The sequence below is a fragment of the Diceros bicornis genome, chromosome 40 (assembly GCF_020826845.1).
Source record: "Diceros bicornis minor isolate mBicDic1 chromosome 40, mDicBic1.mat.cur, whole genome shotgun sequence".
Taxonomy (NCBI): domain Eukaryota; kingdom Metazoa; phylum Chordata; class Mammalia; order Perissodactyla; family Rhinocerotidae; genus Diceros; species Diceros bicornis.
The window spans coordinates 12917967-12944566 of NC_080779.1; the positions used below are offsets into that span (position 1 = coordinate 12917967).

The window sequence follows — 26600 nt, forward strand, 5'->3', positions numbered from 1 at the left end:
GTCCTGCTTTTTCTACGTAGACTCATTAGAAATGCTGGGAGGTACCCCAAACTCAAGCTACTTTGCCTTTCACCAGGTTTGGATTTTTTATTATTATTTTTTTTTCCTTTTTCCGAGTTTGGGATTGTTTTCGTTCCCCAACACCAGACCTGTTTTCTGGGTGGAGACCTGGGGGTGGCCTGGCCGCACGTTTCCCTACTGTCCCGGGAGGCAGTCTGCTTTAGCGGCGGGGAAGGGAGGCGCGGGGTCCGGGCGCGCGGCGGGGCGGCGCCGGGGAGACCGGGCGCGGAGGTGCGGCCGCGCGCGCGCGGGTGCACGGCGGCGGGGCCGCGCACAGCCGGGCCGGCGGCGCGCACGGAGGTGGCGGCGGGGCCGCGCGGGGCGGCGGCAGCCTCGCCCCCCGGAGAGGCCTCCGCGCCGGTTTCCTCTTTCCGGCGCCGTCGCCGTCGCCACATCCCGCGCCGGGCGGGCCGCGGGGCTCAGGCCGCCGGTGGCGGCGCGGAGGCCTCCGGGCGGGGCGGGGCGAGCCTCCCGCGCTCCCGGGACGCCCGGACCCCGCGCGCTTCGCCCCCAGGCCCGCGGGGCCTGAGCCGAGCTGCGCCCCCAGGGCCGCGGAGGGGCCGCAGGACCCCGGCGAGCTGCGTGCGGCTCCACGGAGGGTGAGCAGGCGAGGGGGGGGTTCGTAGACCCCCGCACCCGGACCCCCACCCCACGCTGGGTGGACGGAGAAACGGGGGGAACCGGCTTTGCTTTGCGAGCAACATCCCAGTGTGTTGGGGGCGACTTGAGGACCTCCCGAGTTCGTGGGATTCATGGGAAGAACCTTCATCACGTTAATTATGCAATAAGGCAGCGTCCTTGCTGCGGGATGCTGTGATCAGTGGAATTATTGCTACTCGGTGATCTGCAATTGACTTCTTGCATCCGTGGCTGAGAATTCGCATTTGTAATTGGGGCGGAAAAAGGAAGAAAATGTTCCTCTGGGGTCCAGGGAGCGTGCAGAGACAGAGAGGGCAGGGAAGAGGGAACACGTGCAACCCTTCCTAAGCGTACAGTTAAGCACGTCTGCTTGGGTGGGAGAGGAGAACCGTGGTTGGAAAGGCATGCTTCCTGCCAGATCGGCTGCAGAGTGCTCTCAGCTCTGATTTTGACGATATAGAGGCCTGTCAGAAGTTGCAGGTTGAGGCATCAATTTCTGCACTTCTGGCTGGGAGGATGAACCAGGTTTTCCAAAAGCTGTCGTTTTTTGTGTTCCAAGTCTGCTAAAGGCAGGAAAGGGCCGGGCATTGAATAGAAAGCAGTGTGGCCAGGTTCTGGTTAGCTAAGCGGGAGGACTGTCATAAAGGTTTTTTTTTGTCTGCAACACCCAAAGTCTGGGGCTTTGGGCCGTAGAGAGTTGGGTGTTGGTCAGTTTTAACAGCCAGAGTGAGAAATGTCTCAGACAGTCTTAAAATTAGGCAGCTCAGTTTAGCTCCAGCACGCTGGTCTCCAACACCTACTTATTCGCTCTTTTCAGTGACTGGGTTAAAAGGAAAAGACAGAGAGAGAAATGGGCTTCTCCCTTTTCTCCTGTTGTAATTATGGCATAGTCCATCTTGGGTCAAAATTGGAATTTCAAGATGGAAAGAAGAATCTTTACATCTTTGCTGTTGACCTTGAAGAATAGAATCTCAAAGAAACACCTGAGAGAAAAATTCTTTCCTTCCCTGGAATGAAAACTGGAGAGCTTTGCAAGGAGAGGAAAGAATTAGTAAATATGCTAGGCAATTTGCAGTTGTATTATTCAGATTATTTTTCAAATGCTTGAGGTTAAACAATAAAAAGGTGGGAGAAAGCGGGAAATGGAAACAAGAGAGAAGTGAATGCAGGACCTTAGAGATTTCAGAAGCCGAGACACAGGTCTGTAAGAATCCGGGTGTGAGTACATAAAGCTTAATCTTTTGATCTGTGTAACATGGAATTGCTTTTAATTTTCATATTGAGTTCATAAGAGTAAAGGGAAACACAGCTAGATTGTGCTCCATGCATCCCAGGCAGCTTGGGCTGTATTTGTTTTGTGTGTTAAATAAGTTGTATGTTTATTTTGCCAGCTAACTCTGTTAAATCTGTAATCTTGCTAATTCTATAAGTTTGGCTTGTTTCCAGTTATTTATTCCTTGTATGACATTTGGCTAGAACTTGCCAGGTTGTTAAAGCTTGAAGAAATACCAAGTCCCAGAGAACATCTTGCATTGGAAAATTTGATCATCTTATGCAGGAATCCCTAGCCAATATCAAACATGTAAAACAGGTATAGTAGGTTTGGTTATTTTTGCTACAAAAAATATTTCGTTTTTCACACTAAGTTACAGGGAATAGTCTTTTAAACAGCTAGATCTTTTGGTACATTTAGATTATTTATTCGTTTACCAAGAAATCTAAATGTAACTCACTATAAGAGACCTGTTGTGCAAAATATACTTGAATACTCAGAGTGGTTAACTATTTCTCAAGTATAAAACAAGTTATGGGGCCGGCCCCGTGGCTTAGCGGTTGGGTGCGCGAGCTCCGCTGCTGGCGGCCCGGGTTCGGATCCCGGGCGAGCACGGACGCACCGCTTCTCCAGCCATGCTGAGGCCACATCCCACATACAGCAACTAGAAGGATGTGCAGCTGTGACATGCGGCTATCTACTGGGGCTTTAGGGAAAAATAATAAATAAAATTATTAAACCAAGTTATGTTCAGTAAGTTGATTTTATAACTTTTAATGGTGCTTATTGTTTTTTTAATTATTCTATACAGTGACAGGAGGAACCAAGAACCTCAGGCAAGGCAAGTACTGCAAGAAATGTGGACCCCAGGCTTCAGAAGGTACGTGAAGGAGAATGTGAGCTCACTGGTTACCTGAGATCCAAGTCATTAGTATTCTTACTGTCTCCTTTCTTGCTCGTATGGAGATTTTAGGAAACTAAAACCATTAAGTAGGAGTAGGTACAGATACACTTAGAAACGCTTTCTCAGCTGTAATCATCGGAGCACCCTCTCAGGCTGAATTAGAAGAGTTGAGTACCTGCTGAGAGCAGCCTGGCACGCAGTGAGCCCCATCCAGGTGTGTGCTCTTCCTTATCATCGCTCCTGCGAATCTGTCTTAACCTCAGATGCCTGCTTCAGCTGGACAGAGTTAGGAGCGTGTTTTCATTCCGGTAACTAAGGCTCATCAGTCATTCTGAGATGGTAACTACAAGTTATGACGACAGCAGAATAGACAAAGGAGATTTCTTTTTTTTTTTTTTCCCGTGAAGAAGATCAGCCCTGAGCTAACATCCGTGCCAATCCTCCTCTTTTTGCTGAGGAAGACCAGCTCTGAGCTAACATCTATTGCCAATCCTCCTCCTTTTTTTTTTCCCCCCCAAAGCCCCAGTAGATAGCCGCATGTCACAGCTGCACATCCTTCTAGTTGCTGTATGTGGGACGTGGCCTCAGCATGGCTAGAGAAGCGGTGCGTCGGTGCGCGCCCGGGATCCGAACCCGGGCCGCCAGTAGCGGAGTGCGCACACTTAACTGCTAAACCACGGGGCCGGCCCGACAAAGGAGATTTCTGAATGTAGATTAAGAGAACCCCTTACTATGAATTTAAAAATCGCAGTGAGTGTAATAGAACTTTATAGATATTATAAATTCATATGCAGTAGTTTATTTTATTAAGTTGTAATTTAATAATCTTATTGATCGGGTAATACATTTTAGATCATTAGGTCCCCGTTGCCCCAGCCCTGCTCTCTAGTTCCCTTTTCAAACCCTCTTAGTCCTCCTGGAGCTAACAGTGCCTTGTACCTTACCAGATTTTTTTCTTGAAGTTTCCTTCAGTGTCTGGGTGTGTTTTGAAAGAATGTTTTAAAAACTGAACACTGGACACGTGATCCTTTCCCTGGGGGGGTTGTGTGATGGGGTTCGGGGGCCAGGAGTTTCCATCTCAGTAAAGGGTCATTCACGGGTCTCTTTATCTGGGCCACTTCTGTGCCCTCTTGCTCGCTCTGAGAGAGGGGCACGGCCCACCTTGCTGCTCTTGGGATCCTGGGACCCGGACCAAGCTCTTCGCCTGGGTGGCTGCCTGATTCGTTCCTCACTCTATTCCCCCTCTTCTCAACACCTTCTCTGCCAGGGGCCCTCCATCTATCCCTGACGCTCATTCGCTATTAACCCTGGCACTCAGCGCCTGCCTGGTGGGATGCTAGACATTATGGCTGTTTGCTTGCGGCCTATCTGGCCCTATGAGTACCAGGCACCAGGAGAGGAGGGGGTGTTGCTGTGTCCCCGGGGCCTAGAACAGCTCCTGGCTCAGAGTAGGCACTTGGTAAATATTGCTGAATGAATGAATGAATGACATTTGGAAAAAAGCAAGGGTTTTTGTTTTGTTGTATCTCATCTCCTGTCTCTGTCTCTATCTAGTTGTCTGTCGTTCTCTCTCCTTCACATTCAAGGAGATAAGTGAATGTTACTCCTCACTTACCAGCCCTGATGTTCACGGGGTCCTTCTTTTATTTAGTTTACTTGTAGATTCTTTTTTTCTTTTTTTTTGTGAGGAGATCAGCCCTGTGCTAACATCTGCCAATCCTCCTCTTTTTTTGCTGAGGAAGACGGCCCTGGGTTAACATCTGTGCCCATCTTCCTCCACTTTATATGGGACGCCGCCACAGCATGGCTTGCCAAGCAGTGCGTCGGTGCGCGCCCGGGATCCGAACCAGCGAACCCTGGGCCGCCGCAGCGGAGCGCACGCACTTAACCGCTTGCGCCACCGGGCCGGCCCCTGTAGATTCTTTTTTAATCCCCTTTCCTCAATCTCATTTCCCACCCCCCCATAAGAAATCACTGGAAAGGTCATCGTTTTCTTGCTTCCTATATGTTTTTGCAGAACATGTATTTTTGGTTTCAGTGCATGCATTTTTAATTTACAGAAATGGCACTGTGTCATACATCTCATTCTATTTTTACTTTATTTCTTTTGCACCACGGTTTTGAGATTTAACTATGTTGCTGTGTGCACATCTAGACCACTTGCTTTTTTTTTTTTTTTTAAATTGTTTTAAGCAGAGTTAAGAGGGCTTATTTATTACAGGACTCTTCAGAGCCTTTAACAAGTGACTGTGCCTAGTAAAAGAACAAGGCAGGTGGGAGTCACGCTCTTCAGCACAAATTCAGAGAGGCCATGTCCTTTTGGATGACAACGCAAACACGCGGGAAAGAGCTACAGGCAGGAATGTTATTGGCAGCTGAGCAAGATGGATTTACAAGCATCTTTTTGAAAATGCAGGGGAGGGAGAATTTGCACCAAAAGATAATGATAGTACCAAACCTGTTGTTAGTAATTACAGGTATGTAAACTGTGTGCTCTCTTTCTTTTATTTTAGAGACAGAGAAGAACCGATTAGGATTTCTTGTAGGTTCAGCTAAGTTCTTGCTTCCCTGACCCTGCTTTGCTCACATGTTCTTAAGTTCTTGAACCACCAGTTCTGCTTCTGGGGTTTTCAAAGAGCCTGACCCTGTGGTCTGGTTTCGCATGCTGCCGTCTTGGCACGTGAACATCCCACTTATGGCTGGAAATGGGAAATGTGCTGACTCCTGGGGGCCCTGGGGACTCTGTTCAGGGTAGCACACCGTGACCACAGGGGGCCTGGGCACCCTCAAGTTTGCTACCATTAGCTGCAGGAGGCACTTTGGGAGTTGTCTTGGCTCTTTGAACAAAGGAGAGTTAATTACAGAAAATGTCAGGCTTTTTAAAGGCCGTTTGTCACCAGGCTACAGGGAGAGCAGTGGCCCTTGACAGAGCCGTGGAGAAAGGACTGTTGATGTCAGGCCCCAGTCTCTCTGCAGACGGAAATAGTGAGCCTTGGACAGGAGGCAAACCCCATGGAGAATTTGTGTATTCAAGGAAACAATGCAGATAGTGGGGCAGGCTTAGAGGAGTTGAGGCTAAGGGAATTTGGAATGCCTCTCTTTTTGTTTGAAAACAAAATGAGGCAAATTATGATTTTTTCCAAGGTCAGACCAAATCCTAATTCTACAGAGTCTCGTTACCCATAGATGGGAGCGCTGGAAAAGAGAGTAAATGGGAATAGTGACGGAGGTATTTGATTCTAATTAAACCTCTTGAAGCTGTCTTTTCAGAGTGTCCATAGACTCTAGTTAACAGGTTCTCTTTGGCTACCAGTTTTCCTTCTTACAGTGGAAGGTGGTGGTGGGAGAAGGGCTATTATGTTAGAATGCCTAGAATCTGCATTTTAACAAGATCCCCAGGGATTCCTGTAGGCATGAAAAGTTGAGAAGGGCTGGAGGCCTGGACCAGCAGTTCTCAGTCCTGGCTGCTCCTTAGAACCCCGTGCAGAGCTTCTAAAACATGCCCCGGATCCATTTCCAGAGAGTTGTGTTGTCTTGCCTCTAGTGTTCTTGGGGCCCAGGGCGTTGCTATATTTTTTAAAAGCTCCCCAGGTGATTCTCATGTACAGCCAGGGCTGGGAACCACTGCCGTTAACATCAAGTCAGACACCGATACATCGATATCTAGATTCAGAATGCATGTAATCTCAAAGCAAAACATGCCACAGCTAACTGGACACACCACTCTTAGGGTTCATAAAAACCCAACCTGTCAGATAGTGTGGATCGTACTAGTTCCTCCGCAGGTGTTTAGAGACCTGGGCGCTGATGTGCTGACGTGAGCGCTCAGCTGGGCTTCCTTGTCCTGATTAGAGGACTCCCGCTCCCCCTGTGGAAATGACCTTGAGGCTGGGGAACTGCCCAGTGGACGGTTGTGCTTTACATCTTGGACTCTGCTGCCAGAGAAATAGTTTCAAAATTTAAATCAGGTCACAACACAGCTACTCCTCTTCTCACGTAAAACTCTCTTCAGTGGCTTTCCGTTGCCCACAAGGTAAAAACTAAATTCTGTAACAGCTCTCTAAGGCCCAGCGTTGTCTGACCACATGTGCTTTGGCTCATCTCTAACCGGGCTCTGGAGACTCCAGCCACAGGGGTCTTCCTTTAGTTACTCAGAGCCCTGGCTTGCTCCCACCTATCCCTGGGCTGCTGTTCCGTGCTGTTGCCCTGGCCTGGAACCCTGACCTTTCACCTCCTTAGGTAACTGCTGTCCTCTCCACCCAGGTCCTGTCCCCTTGTATTTTCCTCTCACCGCACCATGTCCCTCTGCCTCCTACTCCTTCTTGGATCGATTCTTTGGTGCATGTGGGTCTCTCCGTCAGACTGTAGGCTCCCTGAGGACATGAACTGTGTGTGTGTGTGAGACTCAGTGTTGTGTCCCTGATGCCTATTCTGTTGGAGAATGCATACACTTTTTCATGATGAACTTGGCAAATAATTAGTTTTAGATTATTTTGTCCTTAAAAGTATATGCAGATGTACATCTACTCGTGTTTGTGTATCACACGTTGTAAACTGTAGGGATATTGGACCTGAGGATAGGTACCAGGCTCTCATCTTACTGGCTGTGGTTGGCTCACATACATGCCACTTGGAGAACCAGTCCCGATTTATCTAAATTTTTAACTAGCTTTCCTTGACAGCTTTTTCACTTGTCTGTATATAATTTGTAAATTTTCTTGCTGTAGACCATGAGAAAAAAAAGTGGAGTGCTTAAAAATTATGCATCTCTGGGGCCGGCCCGGTGGTGTAGTGGTGAAGTGCATGCGCTCCGCTTCCGCGGCCCCAGGGTTCTCAGGTTCAGATCCCAGGCGCGGACCTATACACCACTTATCAAGCCATGCTGTGGGGGCATCCCATGTATAAAATAGAAGAAGATGGGCACGGATGTTAGCCCAGGGCCAGTCTTCCTCAGCAAAACGAGGAGGGTTGGCAATAGATGTTAGCTCAGGGATAATCTTCCTCACAAAAAAAAAAAAAATTGCACATCTCTTCACCCTGGGCTTTACCACTGGTATGAACCTCCCTAGAAAGCATCTATACATAACGCAGTGCGTCCTTGCAGGCCCTGGGCAAACGCGCCTTCCCACCTTCCCCAGGCTGCTCTGCCTTTATCTGGGCAGGAGGGCCACCTTCCTAAAGCCCTGCCACTTCTATCAGAGGAGTCGTATTTGATGTAGGGAAAGTGTAATAACCTGGATGGAGGGGTACCTCTGTGGAGGGAGGGGCTCCAACCTTGTCTCTAACACTTTATTTCCTTTAAAAACTCAAGTACAGGGGCCGGCCCAGTGGCACAAGCGGTTAAGTGCGCACGCTCCGCTGTGGCGGCGCGGGGTTCGCCAGGTCGGATCCCGGGTGCGCACCGACGCACCGCTTGTCAGGCCGTGCTGTGGCGGCATCCCATATAAAGTGGACGAAGATGGGCACGGATGTTAGCCCAGGGCCAGTCTTCCTCAGCAAAAAGAGGAGAACTGGCAGATGTTAGCTCAGGGCCGATCTTCCTCACCAAAAAAATAAATAAATAAATAAATAAACTCAAGTACAGCAAAACTATTAGAGCTGAGTATCTGTAAACAGGTGTTGATTATATTATTCTCTCTACTTGATGTTGTAAACGTCAAATCATTTTTTTAAAAGTAAATAAAAACTAATGAAGACAGAGATCTATCTACCAAATATTCAGATACATATTGACTTTGTTAACGACATTTTTTCTGGCTGGAGGAGTGTTTGCCATCCTTTGCCACATCTTACAACGTGGTGAGGAAGCCTGCAGTTGGCAGCAGTCAGGTAGAAACTAAACAGAAGTAGAAACACCAGGGGACTCGTATGTAGGTGGCACTTTCTGTATTTTATTGGTTTTTATTATAAAATGGATACATGCTTATTACAAAGATTTTCTTAAAATACAAAATTGTGCAAAGGAAAAAGTGACTCCACTCATCCTCTCAAGGTTTTATTCTGTGCATTGCATACGTGTGTGCGTCTGCCTGTGTGTATAATCACGTACAGCCACGTATATATAATTTTTTTTAACATAGGATCATACTTTCAGTTTGCAACTTACCTTTTTGTTTCCTGTTAACGCTTTGGATCTAGGTAATTAGCTTGCCTTTCAGCATAGAGTTTTATTTAGAATTAAAAATTTTTTTGGACTCGGGCATAATTTCTTTTGTTTTTTTGAGGAAGATTGGCCTTGAATTAACATCTGTTGCCAGTCTTCCTCCTTTTTTCTCCCCAAAGCCCCAGTAGATAGTAGTATGTCGTAGTTGTATGTCCTTCTAGTTGCCCTGTGTTGGACACCGCCTCAGCATGGCCTGATGAGTGGTGTGTAGGTCCACGCCCAGGATCCAAACCAGCAAACCCCGGGCCACCGAAGTAGAGCGTGTGAGCTTAACCATTACACCAGCAGGCCGGCCCCTCTGGCATGATTTCTTAACCCCAATCAGTATGTTTTAAGTCGTATGTCTGTTCAAATGCATGTAAGTGCTGTGACTTATAAAATATAATTTTATTTTCAAGTAATACTGAAGTCTTAGTAGCTTTTGGTTGTTTTCTAGTCTCAGTTAAAGGATATTAAATATATAACTACTCTCATAAGGAGACTGGAGAAATATTTTGAGGTTTAAATGGGGCCTCATACTTGAAAGAGTTTGGAAACTCCCAGGTGGAGGGTTGGGCAAGGTGCCTTCTAAAGTACCTTTCAGCTCTCCTGCGTTCTCCTAGTAAGCTCCTTCGTTGACGTAATCATTCAGCACATAACGATTGCTGACTTACTGTGTGCCGGGCAGGCTCTGGTCCTTGCTACACTCGCAGGAGCTTACATTCCAGGGGAAGCAGGCGGTAAACACCTGAAAGCATTGATGTGGTCGGTGCAGTGAAGGAAGTGAAACAAGATGAGGTGATGGAGAGCGGCTTTGGGGGCGCCAGCAGGGTGGTGATCAGGGAGAGCCGAGTGTGTGTGTGCTGTGCCCAGGGAGGGGGGCAGGCCTGCTGAAGCCCAGTGGCCGGAGAGAGCTGCCTGCCAGGCTGCCCCAGCACAGGCCTTCACACTGACCCCCGCAGGCTCTGTGGCCTGGGGGTCATTGGCAGGCCTCAGTCTGGTCTGGGTGGCTGTACTCAAGACACTGGTGGGGGCCTGTGGCTTTATACTCTTCTTCAGAAGAGAGCATATTTGGCAGGGGCTGGGGTTTATGCTCGTGAGACTTTCCAAATTTGCAGCCCCCATCAGAGTCCCCACGTTCTGGGCACCATCCCCACCCAGTCCAGGTGGGCCATGAAGGAGGTGAGAGGAGGGTGGGAGCCCTGCAGACCACCCTTTTCCCAACCCTGCTGCAGTGGCCGGGCTTGGAAGGGGTCGGGGCTCTCTAGGTGTCTTAGTTTAGTAGGAGTTTAGCAGAAGTCACTTCAGAAGTTGAACTTTTCTGAGATAAAATTCCAATCTGAAAGAAGACGTTAGGTGATCTGTTGTAGCTTGTGGAGGAGGTACTTTGGCAGACTCTCTGATGGGGCCCTCACAGCACACTGATGGGTATGCAGGTGGCTGTTTTAGCCTCACAGATGAGACAGCTGGGGCCCAGAGAGCTATTCAGTGACTGACCCCGAGCTGCCCAGCTTGGAGAGGAAGAGAATAGACACTCCCCCACCCCCCCACAACCCCGGCCTGGTGGAAGAAGTGAAGCGCTCCTGACTTTAAATGAAAAGCCAAGACTTAGGAAGGCAGGCATGGCTTCTAGACAGTGCAGGTCTCACTTTTCAGTTAGCCCCTACGGAGAAATCCTACCCCGGAGCCACCTGGCTTCCTGGAGAGCAGGTGATGTGATCCTCATTTTCATGAAAGGCTAGTGATTCTTTATCTTCCACTTTTATCTAGAGGTGAGCTCAGTGGGCAAACTCAGATCCTTTCAGAAGACTAGTTCCCAGTGGAAAGAGTAGATCCTTAAACCATAAAAACCTCCCGCGTGCTGGCCTGATGCCAGGGAGGGGGCTCAGGGCCCGGAAGCCCAGGAGGTGTGAGCAGGCAGGACGCTGAAAGTGGGCCGTGCTAGGAGGTTCTGCTCCCTGCTCTGCAGAGTGAGTGTGTTTGCATGTGTGAGGGAGGAGACCTGCTCATCTGTGGTCACTTGTCCATAGCACTTATCTCAGCAAAGTGTGGCTTGCAAGCCCCAGGCCGCTCAGAACCTCGGCCTCTAAGTCTTCCTGAGAACTAGTGCGGGAACGAATGCCTGCCACCTCCTTGGCGCTTGTCTCCTTTCTCTCTACTCGCTCCCAACCCACACCGGCCCCTCCGCCCTCTATTAGAAAAGGCCTGCAGCTGGGGTTTCTCAGTGGGGTGCCTGCACTGTGACCCATGGGGTGGACCCCTCCGAGTGTCACTGTCTCGGAGGGTCAGGACTGCTGTGCTCTGCGGCCTCTGGCACAGTCTGTGCCTCACTTGTCTCTAGAAGAGAAGGGTTCGTAGCTGGAGTCGCCTACAATGAGAGTCTCGCCTTTCTTTCCCTTTCTTCTTGGGGCTGACCACGCTGTCATGTTAATTTCTTGTCACCACACTTAGAAGGGTACACATAGATTAAATCAGAAGGTCACAAAGGATGCTGAGGTACTGGTCGGTTTATATTTATAGAGGGTCTGCTCCAGGCCAGGTGGTACTGGCCCTTTATGTGCGTTCTCCCATTTCATCCTCATGGCCACCCTGGGCAGAGGAGAGCCTTGTGTCACGGATGGGAAGGCAAGGCTTAGGAGTTAAGTGACTTGCTAAGTCACAGAGCTGGTGGGTGGTGGAGCCCCCTAGGGCTCTCTGCTTTGTGTGGCTGCCTCAGACTAGGCAGGGGAGAAGGACAAAGGGAGGCTCGGCTGGGACAGGCCTGCTGGCTTCAGGCAGGTAGAGAGGGATTGGTGTTCTCCTTGTTGGGTCGTGTTGCCGGATACAGTACAGGACACCCAGTTAAATTTGAAATTCAGAGAGACAATAAGTAGCTTGTTTTAGTAAATGTATACCCCATGTAGTATTTGAGACATACTTACACTACAAAATTATTTATTGTTTATCTGCAGTTCAAACTTAACTGGGCAGCCTGTATGTTTAGTTCATGTGGCAGCCCTACTTGGGGACCTCGGGAAACACACTGGGCCTAATGTGTGGGCACCTGAGGATGACAGAGGATGGCTCACGAGCCGCCCTCTAAAGGTACAGGCCGCATGGCAGGTGGTGAGCTACCCACTGCAGGATGTATTCAGGTGCAGGCTGATAACCACTTGCTGGAGGGAGTTCAGGTTTCAGATGCCTAGTTGCAGTGAGAATGTTGAGATGAGGAGGAGAGTTGATTACCTGGGTCGTCGCTGAGCTCTGTCCCATCCAGCATTCAGAAGCTCTCTGAAATCCCTTGCTGTCAGCACCGTGAGGACCAGTTCTCCCTCCTGCCCAGGAGTGATGGATGGCCTCTGTCAGCTGGTGGAAACGGACCCCGCCCAGCATGGTCTCTTTAAGTGGTTTGGTTTGGCTTGAAGAAGCACTGTGTTAAAGGTGAAATGAAACACACTCTTTTGTCTCTCCTGCCAAGAATTGACTGTGGCTTCCGTTTCTGTATGTGTCCCCTGCAGCAGAGTGCAACGTGTGTGACCCGCTGAGGACGGACGTGCTCTGCACGGCTCCTGGGCAGTGAGAGCATGAGGCACAGCCACCCCCAAGGTTCGGCACAGGCCCTCGCAGGCAAGTGAATGGAGACGCAGAAGGTCCAGTGTTCCTTTCTTTACTGCTTTAGAGATTCTCTAGGTGAGGCTGCATCCCAGCAAGGCAGGATTTTAAACACAGCCTGCGTGTAGTTGCCTCAGAATGGCTTCTCTCCTCTGTGAATTCCACGCGGCAAAGGTCTGGCCCTTGGCAGGCCTCCTCCTGCCCACCTGTTTCCAGGCGCTGCTGGGTGCCGGGTACCAGCAACACGTTTTGACGTTAACCTGGGCCAGAAAGGAGGCAAGAGGCAGATCTGCAGAAGTAAAATCTTATCACGCGTTCCAAAAACAAATAGAAATGGCTTCTTTCCATGAGGTGTTTTCAATTTGATTATCAAATCTATAAGTTAATATTATTAACTAAAAGTAAAATGTTAAATACTGAGTCAAAATACACGTTGTATCAACAGAAAAATAATTTTTTAATATTTGTATTGATTCTATTAACTGAAATCACCTGTTCTTTTTATTACCTTTTGTTTAATTGACTTATCTGTAAGCAGCAGAGGTGTTTCGCTTGTGTTTTCCAGGAAGAATCCCTGAATGGCTGGCGTTTGACAACATGCACCACCAGTGGCTTCTGTTGGCCGCATGCTTTTGGGTGGTTTTCATGTTCATGGTGGCTAGCAAATTCATCACGTTGACCTTTAAAGACCCTGATGGTAGGTGCGCTCCCTCATGGAATGGGTTTTGGCTAATCTAGACCTTGCTGTGATATTGTTTCTGGGTACATGCGCATATGACCTTTGTCACAGAATTGAAGGAGTTTAATGCCACAAGTGACCTTGGAGGTCATGGTGTCCAAATCTCTTGTGTGACAGAGCTGTGAGAGGGGAGGTAGAAAGGGATGGAAGGAAGTACTTCCCCTGGGGGCAGGCAGAACGTGCTTTCTTTGTGGGCTTCCTTGGTGGCCTCCTCCCAGCAAACCATGCATCAAGGCTTCTCGTGGGCTCCGGGTCTAGGAAGTCGCCCTGCTTGGGGTCATCGTGAGATGCTGCCGAGATTGCTCGGCCTGCCCCTGTGCCAGCTGGTGCTGTGCGCTGGTGACCCCGTGTTTGGAAGTCACCTTCAGTTCGCTGGAAGGAAGGTGATTTAAATATCTCTATGTCAGGTTGTCTTCAAGGACTTTTTAACTCCCCTTGACTTGATGTAGGCGCTCAGATGAGGGCGTAGAAAGAGCACCACGCGCAGCCTCAGAAGAGTTGATTCTGGTTCATGCCCCTGAGCTTTGCTTACCTAGGCCTTAGTGTTTTTTCTACAAAACGGGAGTGCTGCCTGCTCTGACAGCTCCAAGACTGACCTGAGTCCATGAAGCTCTCTGTGATGTGGGAAGTGCTGGGTACACGTAAGGGGGTGCGGTGATGGTCACCTTGAACCCTGAGGCCACTCCTTTCAGTGGCAAAGTGAGGCAGGGCACACGGGAGATGTCGAAAAGTCTCATGAGCAACTTTGATTGGCCTGACAACACCTGCCTAATAGGGAGGCTGCGTGTGAACACGGGTGCGCCCAGCATCTTCAGTCTGCACAGCACTTTGCACATTCTGTTGCAGACGGTGCCCCTTAGGAAAGGGAGATGAGAAAGTGTCCATTCCAGCAGTTTTCCTCATTTATTCCTAGCGGCTGCACGACCTGTGCTGTCCGTGTGACCAGCAGGCTACAGGCTCTGCTGAACTCCAGAGAGTTCCTGCGTGTCCCTGCTGTGCTGAGGGTGCCCGATGCCCACACCTGCCCCCATCATCTCTGTCTCCCGCCCTGTCTGTAGAGGAACAGCAAGGCTGGAAGGCAGATCTGCAGGCCAAAGAGGGAAGCCCTGAAATTGGCCCCAAGGGCTGGTTCTCAGCTCATTTCCACTCAGTAAGTGATCAGGCCCTTAGTGCTTCAGGCCCCAACTGGCCGTCATCACAAGTCCCTCCCTCATCTTCCAGAAGCCCTCGTGAGAACCTGAGAGGTTTTCACAGCCTCAGGAAGGTGGTGTTACACCTGCAGTTCTCTGGGGTCCCAGGAGCATTACAGAGCATCGTGGAGCATCACGGATAATCACGGCTCACACTGGGGACCAGGGCCTCCATCGAGACAGCAAGGGCTGAATGTTGGAGGGTTGTTGGAATTTGAGATGAAGATCTCAGCTTGACAGTTTGGACTGCTGCTCCAGCGCAGTTACATGCTACCTGGAATGGAGACCCCTTGTTAAGCAGTAGAGCAGAGGTTCTCGCCCCCATGACACTTTAGAATCACCTGCGGGACTTTGTAAACCTTCCGCTGCTTGGGCCCAACCCGAGACCAAGTGGATTAGAATCTCGAGCAGCGGGTCCCAGTGGAGAACCACAAATGTAGGATGTGGCTGGGAAACCAAAAGAGAAATGGAGCTGCTGAGAATGTGAGATCAGTGTTACTGGGAGTCCACACATTACTCCTGATGCCCTCACCTGTCACCTCCCGGTGAGGAGAGCGCTCAGAAGGCAGGTCATGAGGTTAAATTGTTTGTGGTTTATATTGTTTAAAGAAGTCGGAGTAGAAGTAATATATTTTATGAGACTTCCACCAAAAATAATGAAATAAGATGTGTGCCTTTGCATTGTGATGCTCTCAGGCAGAACAGCTTCTAAAGAACACCTCCGTCCTCAGTGGTGTCTGATAAATGAGGGGTCGTTCTGCTCTGATGTGGCAAGTTGTATGCTGAATCTTTTCAGAAAAGTGTAGAAGCTCTAAAGGGTTTTGTGAAGGGAGCAAAAAAGTTAAAAGGATAGGAGGTAAAACCTACAGAGAAGGATGAAGAGCTTTAGGAGTTCAGACCTGGAGGAAAGCTCTGTGGCAGTCCTCAGTGCTGCTCCCCACACGTGGCCAGCCCTGTAATTAAGGCGAATGGTAACTCCTCACACCCCTTGGTGTTCGGTGTGGCTGCTGTGGTCAGGGGATGGGAGCGCAGTGGTGCCACCACTCTGTCGGGAACGTTAGGGCCAGGGCACACTTGCCCAACTCCCCCTTCCCACCTTCGGGAAACATGGAGAGAGCTGCCCAAGGTGGTGGCCGTGAGGGTCGTGTCAGCCCCGCAGTGTGCAGTGGACTTAGAGGGAGAGCCTTTTGTTGTCGGGCCAAAAACATAACCCAGCCTTTCTTGACCACACAGGATCTTACCTAATTGTCCCTGGGTACCTGGTCAGGATCACGAGGATGGATGTTGGTTGGCTGAGTTCTGAATGAAGAAGTTGAGCTCACACACAGGGTGTCCTGCCATTCTGGATGATGAGCAGGGGTCGAGCACCCAAGAGAAGTTAAACACAGCCCCACGGGGGCCATCAGAGAGGGCCTTGTGCCGGGTGGTTCAGGCATCTCCTGCCCCTGCAGGGCTGTGGTTTAGTGGGTATAGCCACATAGTCTTAGGGGGCCCCTCTGTCTGGGGAGGCAGTTAACCCCCCCCGTGGATCCTGGAGCTGTATAGGAAAGTGACAGAGGTTTGTAAAGGCGTGGCTGTTAAGAGATTCTCTCGTGTTCAGTGTTTTGCTTTTGGACCAAAAGCCCATTGTAAAGTATCATCACAAGGAAATAACTGACAACACGGTGGTATCCTATGTGATGAATTCTGTGTCCTGAAAAGCGGATAGCAAATCCGTTATCTCAGTGTTCAGGGAGCCAGTTGTAACTCGGGTGTCTGTGGGACTGCTCCTTCTGGCTCTATCTCCTGGGAAATGGGGCTCTGTTCCAGAATCCCAGTCAGTGGGTGTGTGTGTTTTCTTTTCACCTACCTGTTCTGAATGGTTTGCCCATCACTTGAGCCGACAGGAAGAACAGACTTATCTTGAACTGTTTAAAGCAGTGGTTACCTTTTTTCTTAAAAATAGTGTTAGGGTCTCTCCTCAGCTCAGCAATGAAACCACAGTGATGTCTGTCGCAATGACTTATCCTTGGTTAACCAATTTCAGTGTCAGATTGAACTAGAATCAGGTGTTATGACTAGACTTTATCATAGGGAAATAAATCCCATTCAGTGATGGGAATTTGAGGGCATGGAATGTTGAGACGTGAACAGAAATGGCATCCTTGTCACTCTGGTGTGTATGTGTAGACACTGGTTTTTCTTCTCGCTTCTGTTTGACTTCCTCTTCCAATCTTTTGCCTCGACTCTGCCCCTCAACTTGGTTGTGAGTCTTGAAGGGCAGAGCCCATGACTTGAATGTCTTTGTGTGCCCTCTGCCCAGCATGTGATGGAGTGATGATGCTGGGCGACTGGATGCACAGCGTGGTCAGGGAGATGAGTGGATGTGATCACTTCTAGAAAAACAAGGCAGTACGTCCCTTGACAAATTCAAAGACATTTGTAAAACATTATAAATATAATGATGCCTATAACAAAAGTGAGCTAATACAAAACCAGATGTAAATTGTGTTATCAGTTTTTATTTGAATCTAGTTGAATCAGGATCGAGGGGAGTAGAGGAGCAAATAGTAGGAAGTTTATAAATGATAAAAATGTTAAAAATTGGTGGATGACTGGCCAGTGTGTGGTATTGGAAGGTGAGATGTTTCACAGCTTCCAAAGCCTGTTCTCTGTGCTTCTGACTGTGTGAAAGAGGTTTCTTTTCAAAAATTCATTGATTAAGTCAATTGTTTGGAATTCAGAATACATTGTCCTATGTAAAATGTTACTAAGGAAGCTTAGTTTTCTACGAAACCCGTTCAGCCTCTGGCCGAGCTGAGCGTCGCGGTGCTAGTGCAGCGGTAGATGTTGGTGGAACACCAGGTGACCAGACAGAGGGGAATGTGAGTTTCTTTATTAGCATGTCAGTGCTCAAAGATGACAAGGACTTGAAGGAGGAGGAGGGACAGACCTTGGTCTCTCAGAGCCCTGGAGAGCATCCAGGAGCTATAGGGGCTGAGGTCCCTGCAGTTTTGTCTATTTTTACAGCGTACATTCCGCTCTCTGTCCTTACTGCAGGTACAGAACAGCTCCTGGGCACACCTTTGGTCAGGATTGCATTTTAACTCAAACATAAAAAAAGGAAAAAAGATTTTAGTGGCGTTCATAAAGGCATGTGGCAGAGAGATTTATATTGGAGTCAGACAACTCAAAGGTGTCAGAGATGGGAGATGGGAGTGTTGTGAGGCGTTTTCATCCTCCCCCTGCAGGAGGACTTCAGGCCACAGGAGCTGGCTAACAGCAGTGCCAGCTGGGGGTGGGAGGTGGGGAGTGAGGGACGTGTAACAGCCAGACTGGGGCAGGTGGGGGCTGCAGGAGAGTGTGCAAAGTGTTGGTATTAATGACCCAGGAGGAGTAGGTTTTGACTTTTTTTAAAGGGAAGTGTGCCTTTGTGCTTTGTTATGCTGATTTTCATGCTTTTATTTGATATCGGCTTTTTCTTTCTAATTATGTATTAAGCTTTACAAAATTTTGAAAGCAAATGTTTCTTTGATTGTGGAGATCTGAACATTAACTTCAAATTTTACCCCAAAGGTTTTCCCCAAATCAGTTTGTTGTAAATTATTACTCTGGACCAGCATTTTGTAAGATTCCTCTAGTCTTACCTCAGTTCCCATGAATTTGTAAACTAATGTGTAAGCACTAACTTGACTGCTAATTTGGCTTTGTTTTTAATTAAACTTTTAATTTTGAGATTTGCAATTGTAAGAAATAACACCGAGTTCTGAGTACCTTTTACTCAGTTTAACCCAATGGTAACATGTTGCAAAACCACAGTGCAGAATCACAAGCAGGATATTGACATTGATACAGTCAGGATGCAGAACATCTCCATCACCACTAGGACCCCTGTGTTGCCCTTTTATAGCCACACCTACCTCCCTCTCCCCATCCTCTACCCCTGCCCCTTCCTCCCTTGGCAACCACTAATCTGTTCTCCTCTCCATAATTTTTTCTTTTCAAAAATGTTATATACAGTGTGTGACCTTTTGGGATTGGGTTTTTTGTTCAATGTAATTCCCTGGAGCCTCATCCAACTTATTGTGCGTATCAATAGTTGGTTCCTTTTTATTGCTGAGTAGTATTCCATTGTATGGGTGTACCACCTTTTGTTTAACTTTCACCTATTGAAGGCCGGCTGAGTTGTTTCTAGTTTAGGGCAATTACAAATGAAGCTGCTACAAAATCTGTGTAGGTTTTTGTGTAAACATAAGTTTTCATTTCTCTGCCCAGAAATGTAATTGCTGGGTCACTTGGTAGTTGCATGCTTAGTTTTAAAGAAACTACCAAACTGTTTTCCAAAGTTGCTGTACCATTTTACGTTACCACCAGCAATGTATGAGTGATTCAGTTTCTCTGCATCCTCACTAGCATTTGGAGTTTTCACTATTTTTTATTTTAGCCATTTTGATAGCTGTATAGTGGTTTCTCATTTGTGGTTTTAATTTGTATTTGCCTGATGGCTAATGATGTTGAACAGGCTTCATGTGTTTATTTACCACCTGTAGAGCCTTTTCAATGAAATATCTGTTCATGTCTTTTGCCCATTTTCTAATTGAATTGTTTATTTTTTTTACTGTCAAGTTTTGAGAGTTCTTTACGTATTCTAGATATTAGTCCTTTGTCAGATATGTAGTTTGCAATATTTTCTCCCAGTCTGTAGCTTGTCTTTCCATCCTCTTCACAGGGTTTTTGCAGAGCAAAAGTTTTAAATTTTGATGAGATTTGGTTTATCAATTTTTCCCAAGATTTTCTCCTATTTTTTTAAAGTTTTATGTTTGTGCTGATCCATTTTGAGTTCGATCTTGAATAAAGTATGAGGTTTTTTTTGTCTACAGATGTCCAATTGCTCGAGCACCATTTGTTGAGAAGACTCTCCTCCACCGAATTGCTTTTGCACGTGTGTCAGATATCCGTTGGGCACATTGGTGCAGGTCTCTTTCTGGGGCCTCTGTTCTGTCCCGCTGATCTGTGTGTCGCTCCTCCATGAGAAGACGTTTTAACCTCTCTGTCTCCTAGCCTACGGCGCCAAACAGGAGTTTCTGTTCCTGACCGCTGTGCCAGACGCGGGGAGGTTGCCGGGAGAGAAGCACTTTCCTGAGGAACTGCAGGTGGGCACGGCGAGGCTGAGGGCACTGTCCCCTCTGACCCGGTCAGCAGAGGAGCAGGGCAGCCTCTTCCAGTTCTTACCTGTGGTGTCTCCCTCCCGCCTGCTCACCCTCTCCTGCCCCACGGGGTCCCCCATTGTGTGGGAACTGGCCTCCCCTCTGTCCGTGCTCTCGTCTCATCAGCTGGTTTCCACTTACCGTCACGTTCTGCTTTATAGTTGCTGCTTTTGTTACTTATGCACAATTCTGCTCATCTTTTTACTTCTCTTTGGAGGAGGCACGGTCACGTCTGTTTTTATGTTCCTCACAATGCTTTGTATATCATGGGTGCGCTGTATTTGTTGATTGTGTTGAATTCCTGAGCAGCTGAGAATGAGCCTTGCCGGGGGAATGGAGGATGGTGGGCAAGGGCAGGAGAAAACTGAGGGAGTGGAAAGAGATCTCTGACCCTAAATCATGGAATCTTAGAGTTAGAAGGGGTCTTGGACAGAAGAGCAGCTAATCCAACCTCCGAACAGTATGGATGAGAGAACTGAGTTCAGGATAAAGGCTAATCGTCCCAGATCGTGTGGGCATTGGCGGTGGAGCCCACAGCTGTGACTGTCACCCTGCATGCACCTTCCTGACATTCGGGCTCAAGTCTCTCACCGCAGGCTCCTTGTGCACATAAAATCCTAATTGTCCCCCAGCCAAGGTGAGGGATACACTTTGAGATCTGGAAGGTTTAGGTTGCAGTTGTGCCAGAAGGAATGAAATGGGTACAGCAAGCTCTAAAGATGTTTACCAGCCCAGAATTAAACCACAGAGAAAGGGACAGTTCCTGTCCCGGATTTGCAGTGTAGGGACAGTAGATTAGAACCCAACAAAGTCTAGAGAGCATGCACCAGGCCAGAGTAAAGTGCTGTTGGGGTTTGGTTTACTTTCCGCAGGACATTGATGGAATAGAGATCAAGTCTGCAGATCGCTGGAAACAGGCCGGGATTGTTGCTTGTAGGTTGAGCATTCCAGGGCAAGGAAAGAGCGTGGATGGACCACAGAGACAGGAAACCAAAAATCCCTATAGGAAAAGGAGGGTGGCTTTAACAGAAAGAGTTAAGGAAATAAAGTTTCATTGCTTGGATCAATAATGACGCAAAGGTAGGGTAAGGGTTTTGCAAGAGGAGTATGGTGCTGTGAGACAGGGCATGGCCAGGATGCTGCCACACTGTGAACAAGAGGGAAATGTCTCATCCTGGGGTCGCTCTTAGGGGATGGGGGATGCTCTGCCTGTGAAGACTGTTGGCCTGCAGGAGTAATTGTGGTTGAAGGTACCTGTCAGTTACAAAGCGCTTTACTGGGTTTTAATCTTATTGGTCCTCGAGAGCAGCCCTCAGAGGTGTAAGTATTTCTCTTCTCATTTGCAGTTGGAAAATCTGAGGCTCAAGGAACTGACTCAGCGTGTCAGGGACAGCAGGTAGTGGGCCTGGACATTCAACTCAGTGTCCTCTGTCCCTTTCTCTTCTACCCTATCCCACTGATTCTCGTGGAACTCAGATGCGAGCTGAAGGAAATGGGGAGCAGTGGTCAGACAGAATTCTCTGAAACCAAGAATCAGTGGAAGTTAAACTCACCATAGGTTTTCCCAAAAGAAAGGTGATTTAGAAAGGTGATCAGGTTGCGTGGCTTACCTTTAAAAGTTTATTTTGTGCATAATATAGCTGAATATTTGAGTGGAAAATAGTGAAAAATAATCTCAGTCATTAAAATTGATTGAGTTTATTTGCGAAGGGAAAAAATAGAAAATGGAGCCAATCGATAAACACAATTGAACGAGAATTATTTTTCTTTATATATAATGCTAAAGAAAAGCAAATTTGAAGGGCCAACCCCAGTGGCCTAGTGGTTAAATTTGGCGCACTCCACTTTGGCGGCCTGGGTTCGGTTCCCGGGCACAGACCTACACCACTCGTCTGTCAGGGGCCACGCTGTCATGGCGACTCCCATACAAAAAGAGGAAGATTGGCAATAGATGTTAGCTCAGGGCAAATATTCCTCAGCAAAAGAAAAAAAAAAGCAAATTTGAGAATGGTGGAGATTTTTCTGCAGTTTCTCAAGAGAACTTGTTTGGAGGTGCTGTCTTGTGCTGCTCTTGAGCATCCGCCGTGATCCAGGTTAGATCTGAGGTTTACAAAGATTGGAATAGAGTGAGGAGAAGAGAGAGAGATTGTCTCTAAGTGAGCAAGAGTTGACGTCAATGAGGGAATGAGGTTAAAGTGGACTCCATTTATCAGAGCAGGAAGGCAGGTGCCTGGTGCCGTCCCTGGAGACGTGCGAGGGCCAGGGCAGCAGGCTGGTGCTCCTGCTCCTGGGGAGGAGCAGAGGTCACTCTGCGAAGGAGCAGAGGCAGTGAGTCTGCAGGTGCCTGCTTTCACCTTCAGAACGTCTTCACCTCAGGAAGTGTTGTTAGGAATCTCAAGACATCCTTCTTCCTCCAGGGAAACCTAGGAAATAGTCAGACACGAGAGAGAAAGACCGTCCTGGAAAAAGGTTATGTGCGTCAGGGAGTTTGGTTATGGTAGAGCCTTGAAGGAAGAGCAGGGAGCCAGGACAACCTTTGTTGTCCCAGTCTTTCCGGTGTCCTTTTTCTAGTGTGTTCTATAAGGCTTATATCCTTCTCCCCATTTCGTAACTGACCCAGTCCCTCGGGGAGGACAGGTTGCTACAACTGCCCCATAAATGGACTGCCTGGCAAGCCTAGTGCATTTTGCAGATATGACGAGGGCATTTTGGTCCATTCAATAAAGTTAAATTAGAGGCACCATCTGCTTTGAAATCTTGAGAAGAAGTCCTATGTAACTTTAAGAGAATAAATAGATGTAACAGCAGAAACATTTCAAAATGCTGAGATGGCCAAAGGAGTGGGGTTGGAGGAAACAGCCTCCCTTCAGAACTGCCTTTCCGGAAGCTTCTTGGAAAACCAGGGGATGTCTGTGGGCAGACATTCTACCCTGATGTGAACAGTGAGGGGATAATGTCACCAAGGATGGGGGGGGTCACTGAACAACTTCTGCCTGTGCTGGTGCGTCTCCCTCTGCCCCTCCGTCCCCCTCACCTCCACCCCCCAGCACACACACACACGCACGCAGTGCATGTGCATGTACACGCACAGTGCCACACGTGTTCTTTCTCAGCTGAGGCCTTCCCGGCGTCTCTACAAAACTCGGCAACTGCGTCTGAGCACAGAGGAAAGACTCAGTAAATATTTGTCAAATGATCGATTCTGCCTGCTAACAAAGCAGCAGAATTTTGACTCAAGCATGAACAAAAGGCTTCTTGTGTTATAGATATTCTCTAGGGTTCTAAAGCAGACCCAAGGAGTATGTGTCGTAATTTGGAACTGAGTTTTTTCATCTTTTGTGTTTTTTTAAGTCAACCTTCTCTCAAGAAGGAAAGTCAAATGAGCCCATTTTGCATCCATTTTCCTTGCCAACTATCCTGATTCATCTCTGATTTACTGGGCAGTGGAGAGGCCCTGAGGCCACTTCAGGAAGTGGCTGGAAATAGTGGTTGTCACTCCGTAGCAAAGGGAGGAAGGCAAGAAGAGAAGGGGCCCATGGAAAGTAAGACAGGGACAGGCCAGCCCTGGAAGGAAGTTCAGAGGGGGCTCTGGGACACAGTTGTGGCTTTTACTTGGGGGAAGATCCTGCTGAAGGAAGAGGGAAAAATGATGTGCTATCTTAGCAGAGCCACCTTTGGATACAGAAAATACTCAGATGTGGTAGAAATATTCCACAGAGGACTTGGACCAGTGTCATAGAACTTTCCAGAAGTCTGTATAGGTTAGCTTCCTCCACCAGTCAGTATTTTTAAATCAAGTTTTTTATTAAGAAGTAATATATACTCATTGTGTATTTAAAGAAATACCCAAAATTGAAAAGGGAAAACATCAACTACGGTCATAATCCATAACTCTCTTCAACCACTGTCAGAACTTCTGTATATTTCCTTTTTAAAAAGCATCCATCAAGATATAACATATGGTACGTGACTCCGTTTCCTCAGTGATAAGCACCCGATTGTGTTTCTCTGTAACGCACTTTTAGGGGAGGGGAGGGTTTTGCTTGGTCGTCATGTCAGTCGTGCCAGAAGTTGAGCCACCGTGAGCAAACGCTGGAGCACGTCAGCGCTAGTTCCTGCTCTAAGGAATCATTAAACCAGGAGAGAGAATCTGTGTGAGCTGTGGGGTGAAGGCTCTGACAAGACACCCCTGCCCGTCCCTAAAGTAAGATGACTTTCTCCCTCCGTCTCATGAGCCCCACTCCCGCCCGCCCAGATGTCCTGAGGAAAGGACGGTTCCTGAGGATATAGGCGAAAGGGCTCACCATGTTCCAGGTACAATCAGCAAAGACATCCACGCTGACATATCCTGGCAAGATTTTTTATTTTTTTTGTGAGGAAGATCAGCCCTGAGCTAACATCCATGCCAATCCTCCTCTTTTTGCTGAGGAAGACTGGTCCTGGGCTAACATCCGTGCCCATCTTCCTCCACTTTATACGGGATGCCGCCACAGCATGGCCTGACAAGCAGTGCATCAGTGCACGCCCGGGATCCAAATCCAAGCGCACACTTAACCACTACACCACGGGGCCGGCCCCATATCCTGGCAAGATTTTTAATGTGCTAGAATCATGACAGAAAAAATCCTACAAGCACCCAGGTATTAAAAATGGGGTGCCTATAAAGAAATGGCGATGGCAGGGGCACGGACCTCTCTGCTCTATTCAATCCCAGAATATGACCAGGCCTCAGCTCAGGAATTTCGTAGGGAGAGTTGTGACTCAGTATTTTCACTGGAGTTGTATTCTCTGTGTGAAGGCCACAGAGGAACTGTCTTAGCTGCACATGAGCTAGAAATTATACCTCCTATATGCTGTCTTTTTTGAGGGGAAAAATGGTATTCAGAGACCTATTCCAGATAACTCAGATAATCAAGACAAACACTTCAGAAATTGGGATGTCACAGAATAAAAGCACCAGCAGTTTCCCTCGTGCAGCTTGGACCCCGACCTCGGAAACCCCAGCAGAGCTGGTGCCCCCAGCAGGTCCCCTGGTCTAGGGGCCGAGGTGGGCTTCCAGCTCGCCCACTCTTGCCTGGTTCTAGGCCCCCTGTCCTGGCGGGTGGGGGTGTCTGGTCAGAGCCTTGCACAGATTTTCTCTCCTGGTTTGATGACCCGTTAGAGCAGAAACCAGCACTGACGTGCTCCAGCATTTGCTCACGGTGGCTGAACTTCTGGAACAACTGACGTGACGACCAAGCAAAACCCTCCCCTCCCCTTAAACTGCATTATAGAGGAACACAGTCGGGTGTCTGTCACTGAGGAAACGGAGTCACGGTTTCTGCATTTTTAAAACCCATACTGAATGACCTCAGGTATTTTTTTAATTAATAAACCAGATATACCAGTATACCAGAGTATCTCCAAAACAGTCACCAGTGTGTAGACAGCTGGCCCTTAGGTACAGTGCACATATGGACACTCAGAATTACATGGAGGGACCTGCTAGGGAGAACGGAGCGGGAGCCGGGCCTTCACTAAAATTCCTGAATGAGAAGTATGTGCTGTTTCCGGGAGATCATGGGCCATGATGCCATCAGCAAAGTGACAGGCAGACAGCCCACCTGCCTCCTTGGTTTGTCCAAGCTGAGGAGGAAGAACAGGAAGATTCTCTGTCTCTGATTGAGCTGTGGTCCAGCACATCCGCGTAGCCCGAAACCCAGGCCCCTGGCGGTGGATCACGCCCGCGGAGTCCTGCTGTTTCTGTGAGGGCAGCCCCGGGGGGATCCTGCAGGGCTCTCCCCTGTCTTCTACTAATGAAGCCCTTGTGCCTTCTCATTACTTGCAGCCGACTGGGAAGATGCTTTCCCACAGCCGGCTTCCTCCACCCCTGGTCTATATGGAGCGCCTAGAACTCATCAGAAACGTCTGCAGGGATGAAACCCTGAAGAATCTCTCACACACTGCGGTCTCCAAGTTTGTCCTGGACCGAATATTTGTCTGTGACAAGCACAAGATTCTTTTCTGCCAGACTCCCAAAGTGGGCAACACGCAGTGGAAGAAAGTGCTGATCGTGTTAAACGGTGCGTGCAGCGCCCGGTGACCGTCACGGGCGGTGGACATCTGGGTTTGCCCTGGGAGGTCACTGACCTGGGTGGGGAGGTGGAGAGGAGCCAGAGGAAGGGACGGTTCTCCTGAAAGGGCTGGTCCCTTAAGACAGTTCTCTGTTGTGTTTTTCCTGTTAGTGTGGTACTTTAAAAGTTAGTGGGTTAATTTCAATACTGTTGTTTTCAAAGGGCCACACTGAAGGTCAGGATCTCCCCACTTTCCACAGTGGGATCCCCACCTCGGGCAGCCTGCCCACCCAGGTTGATCCTTCTCTTGTTCTCTTCAGATGCATTGTGTTGATTCTTACTAGTCACTAGCTCTGTCCTGGTAGGTCAAAGCGCCACACTCCCTGAGCCCAGGAAGACACCCTCCCAGCTCCCCTTTCTGTAGTGAGAAGGGCCCATACCCACCCCGTGCCAGGTGGCTCTGGGGGCCTCTTCACCTGCAGACGAAGTATTCTGTGCCACTTGGGTAGAAAAATTGTCCCCATTTTACACTGAGCATCAACATTCAGAGGGTTTAGTTGACTTGCTTCAGGAAGTCTGATATTTATCTGAGAACGAATCAGATCATTCACTGAGAAGTGACCTCATATACAACAGTTTTTTTTTTTTTTTGCTGAGGAAGATTGGCTCTGAGCTAACATCTATTGCCAATCCTCCTCCTTTTTTTTTCCCCCAAAGCCCCAGTGGATAGTTGTATGTCATAGTTGCACATCCTTCTAGTTGCTGCATGTGGGACACGGCCTCAGCATGGCCAGAGAAGCGGTGCGTCGGTGCACGCCCAGGA

General features: G+C 48.4%; 2 protein-coding genes across 3 annotated transcripts in view; one reads left to right on the forward strand and one right to left on the reverse strand.

The window, feature by feature from the left end:
• Positions 1–220: 220 nt before the first annotated feature.
• On the reverse strand, positions 221–829 carry LOC131399961 (basic proline-rich protein-like). Its single transcript, XM_058534635.1, has one exon. The coding sequence runs from the start codon at positions 827–829 to the stop codon at positions 221–223; it is 609 nt and encodes a 202-aa protein (XP_058390618.1).
• Positions 477–26600, forward strand: part of CHST10 (carbohydrate sulfotransferase 10) — a 31274-nt gene continuing 5150 nt past the window's right edge. The window contains exons 1-7 of one of the 2 annotated variants that reach the window (XM_058534461.1): positions 477–659; positions 2176–2290; positions 2784–2852; positions 12516–12628; positions 13179–13306; positions 19579–19670; positions 25552–25786. In XM_058534461.1, the coding sequence (XP_058390444.1) occupies positions 12582–12628; positions 13179–13306; positions 19579–19670; positions 25552–25786 (502 nt within the window). In that variant the 5' untranslated portion in view covers positions 477–659; positions 2176–2290; positions 2784–2852; positions 12516–12581. The remainder of the gene's footprint in view (positions 660–2175; positions 2291–2783; positions 2853–12515; positions 12629–13178; positions 13307–19578; positions 19671–25551; positions 25787–26600) is intronic. The other variant, XM_058534462.1, reaches the window with a different exon arrangement.

Bases quoted from the DNA above. Each gene is read 5' to 3' on its own strand.
- LOC131399961 (XM_058534635.1), bottom strand. From the start codon at position 829: ATGAAGGTTCTTCCCATGAATCCCACGAACTCGGGAGGTCCTCAAGTC.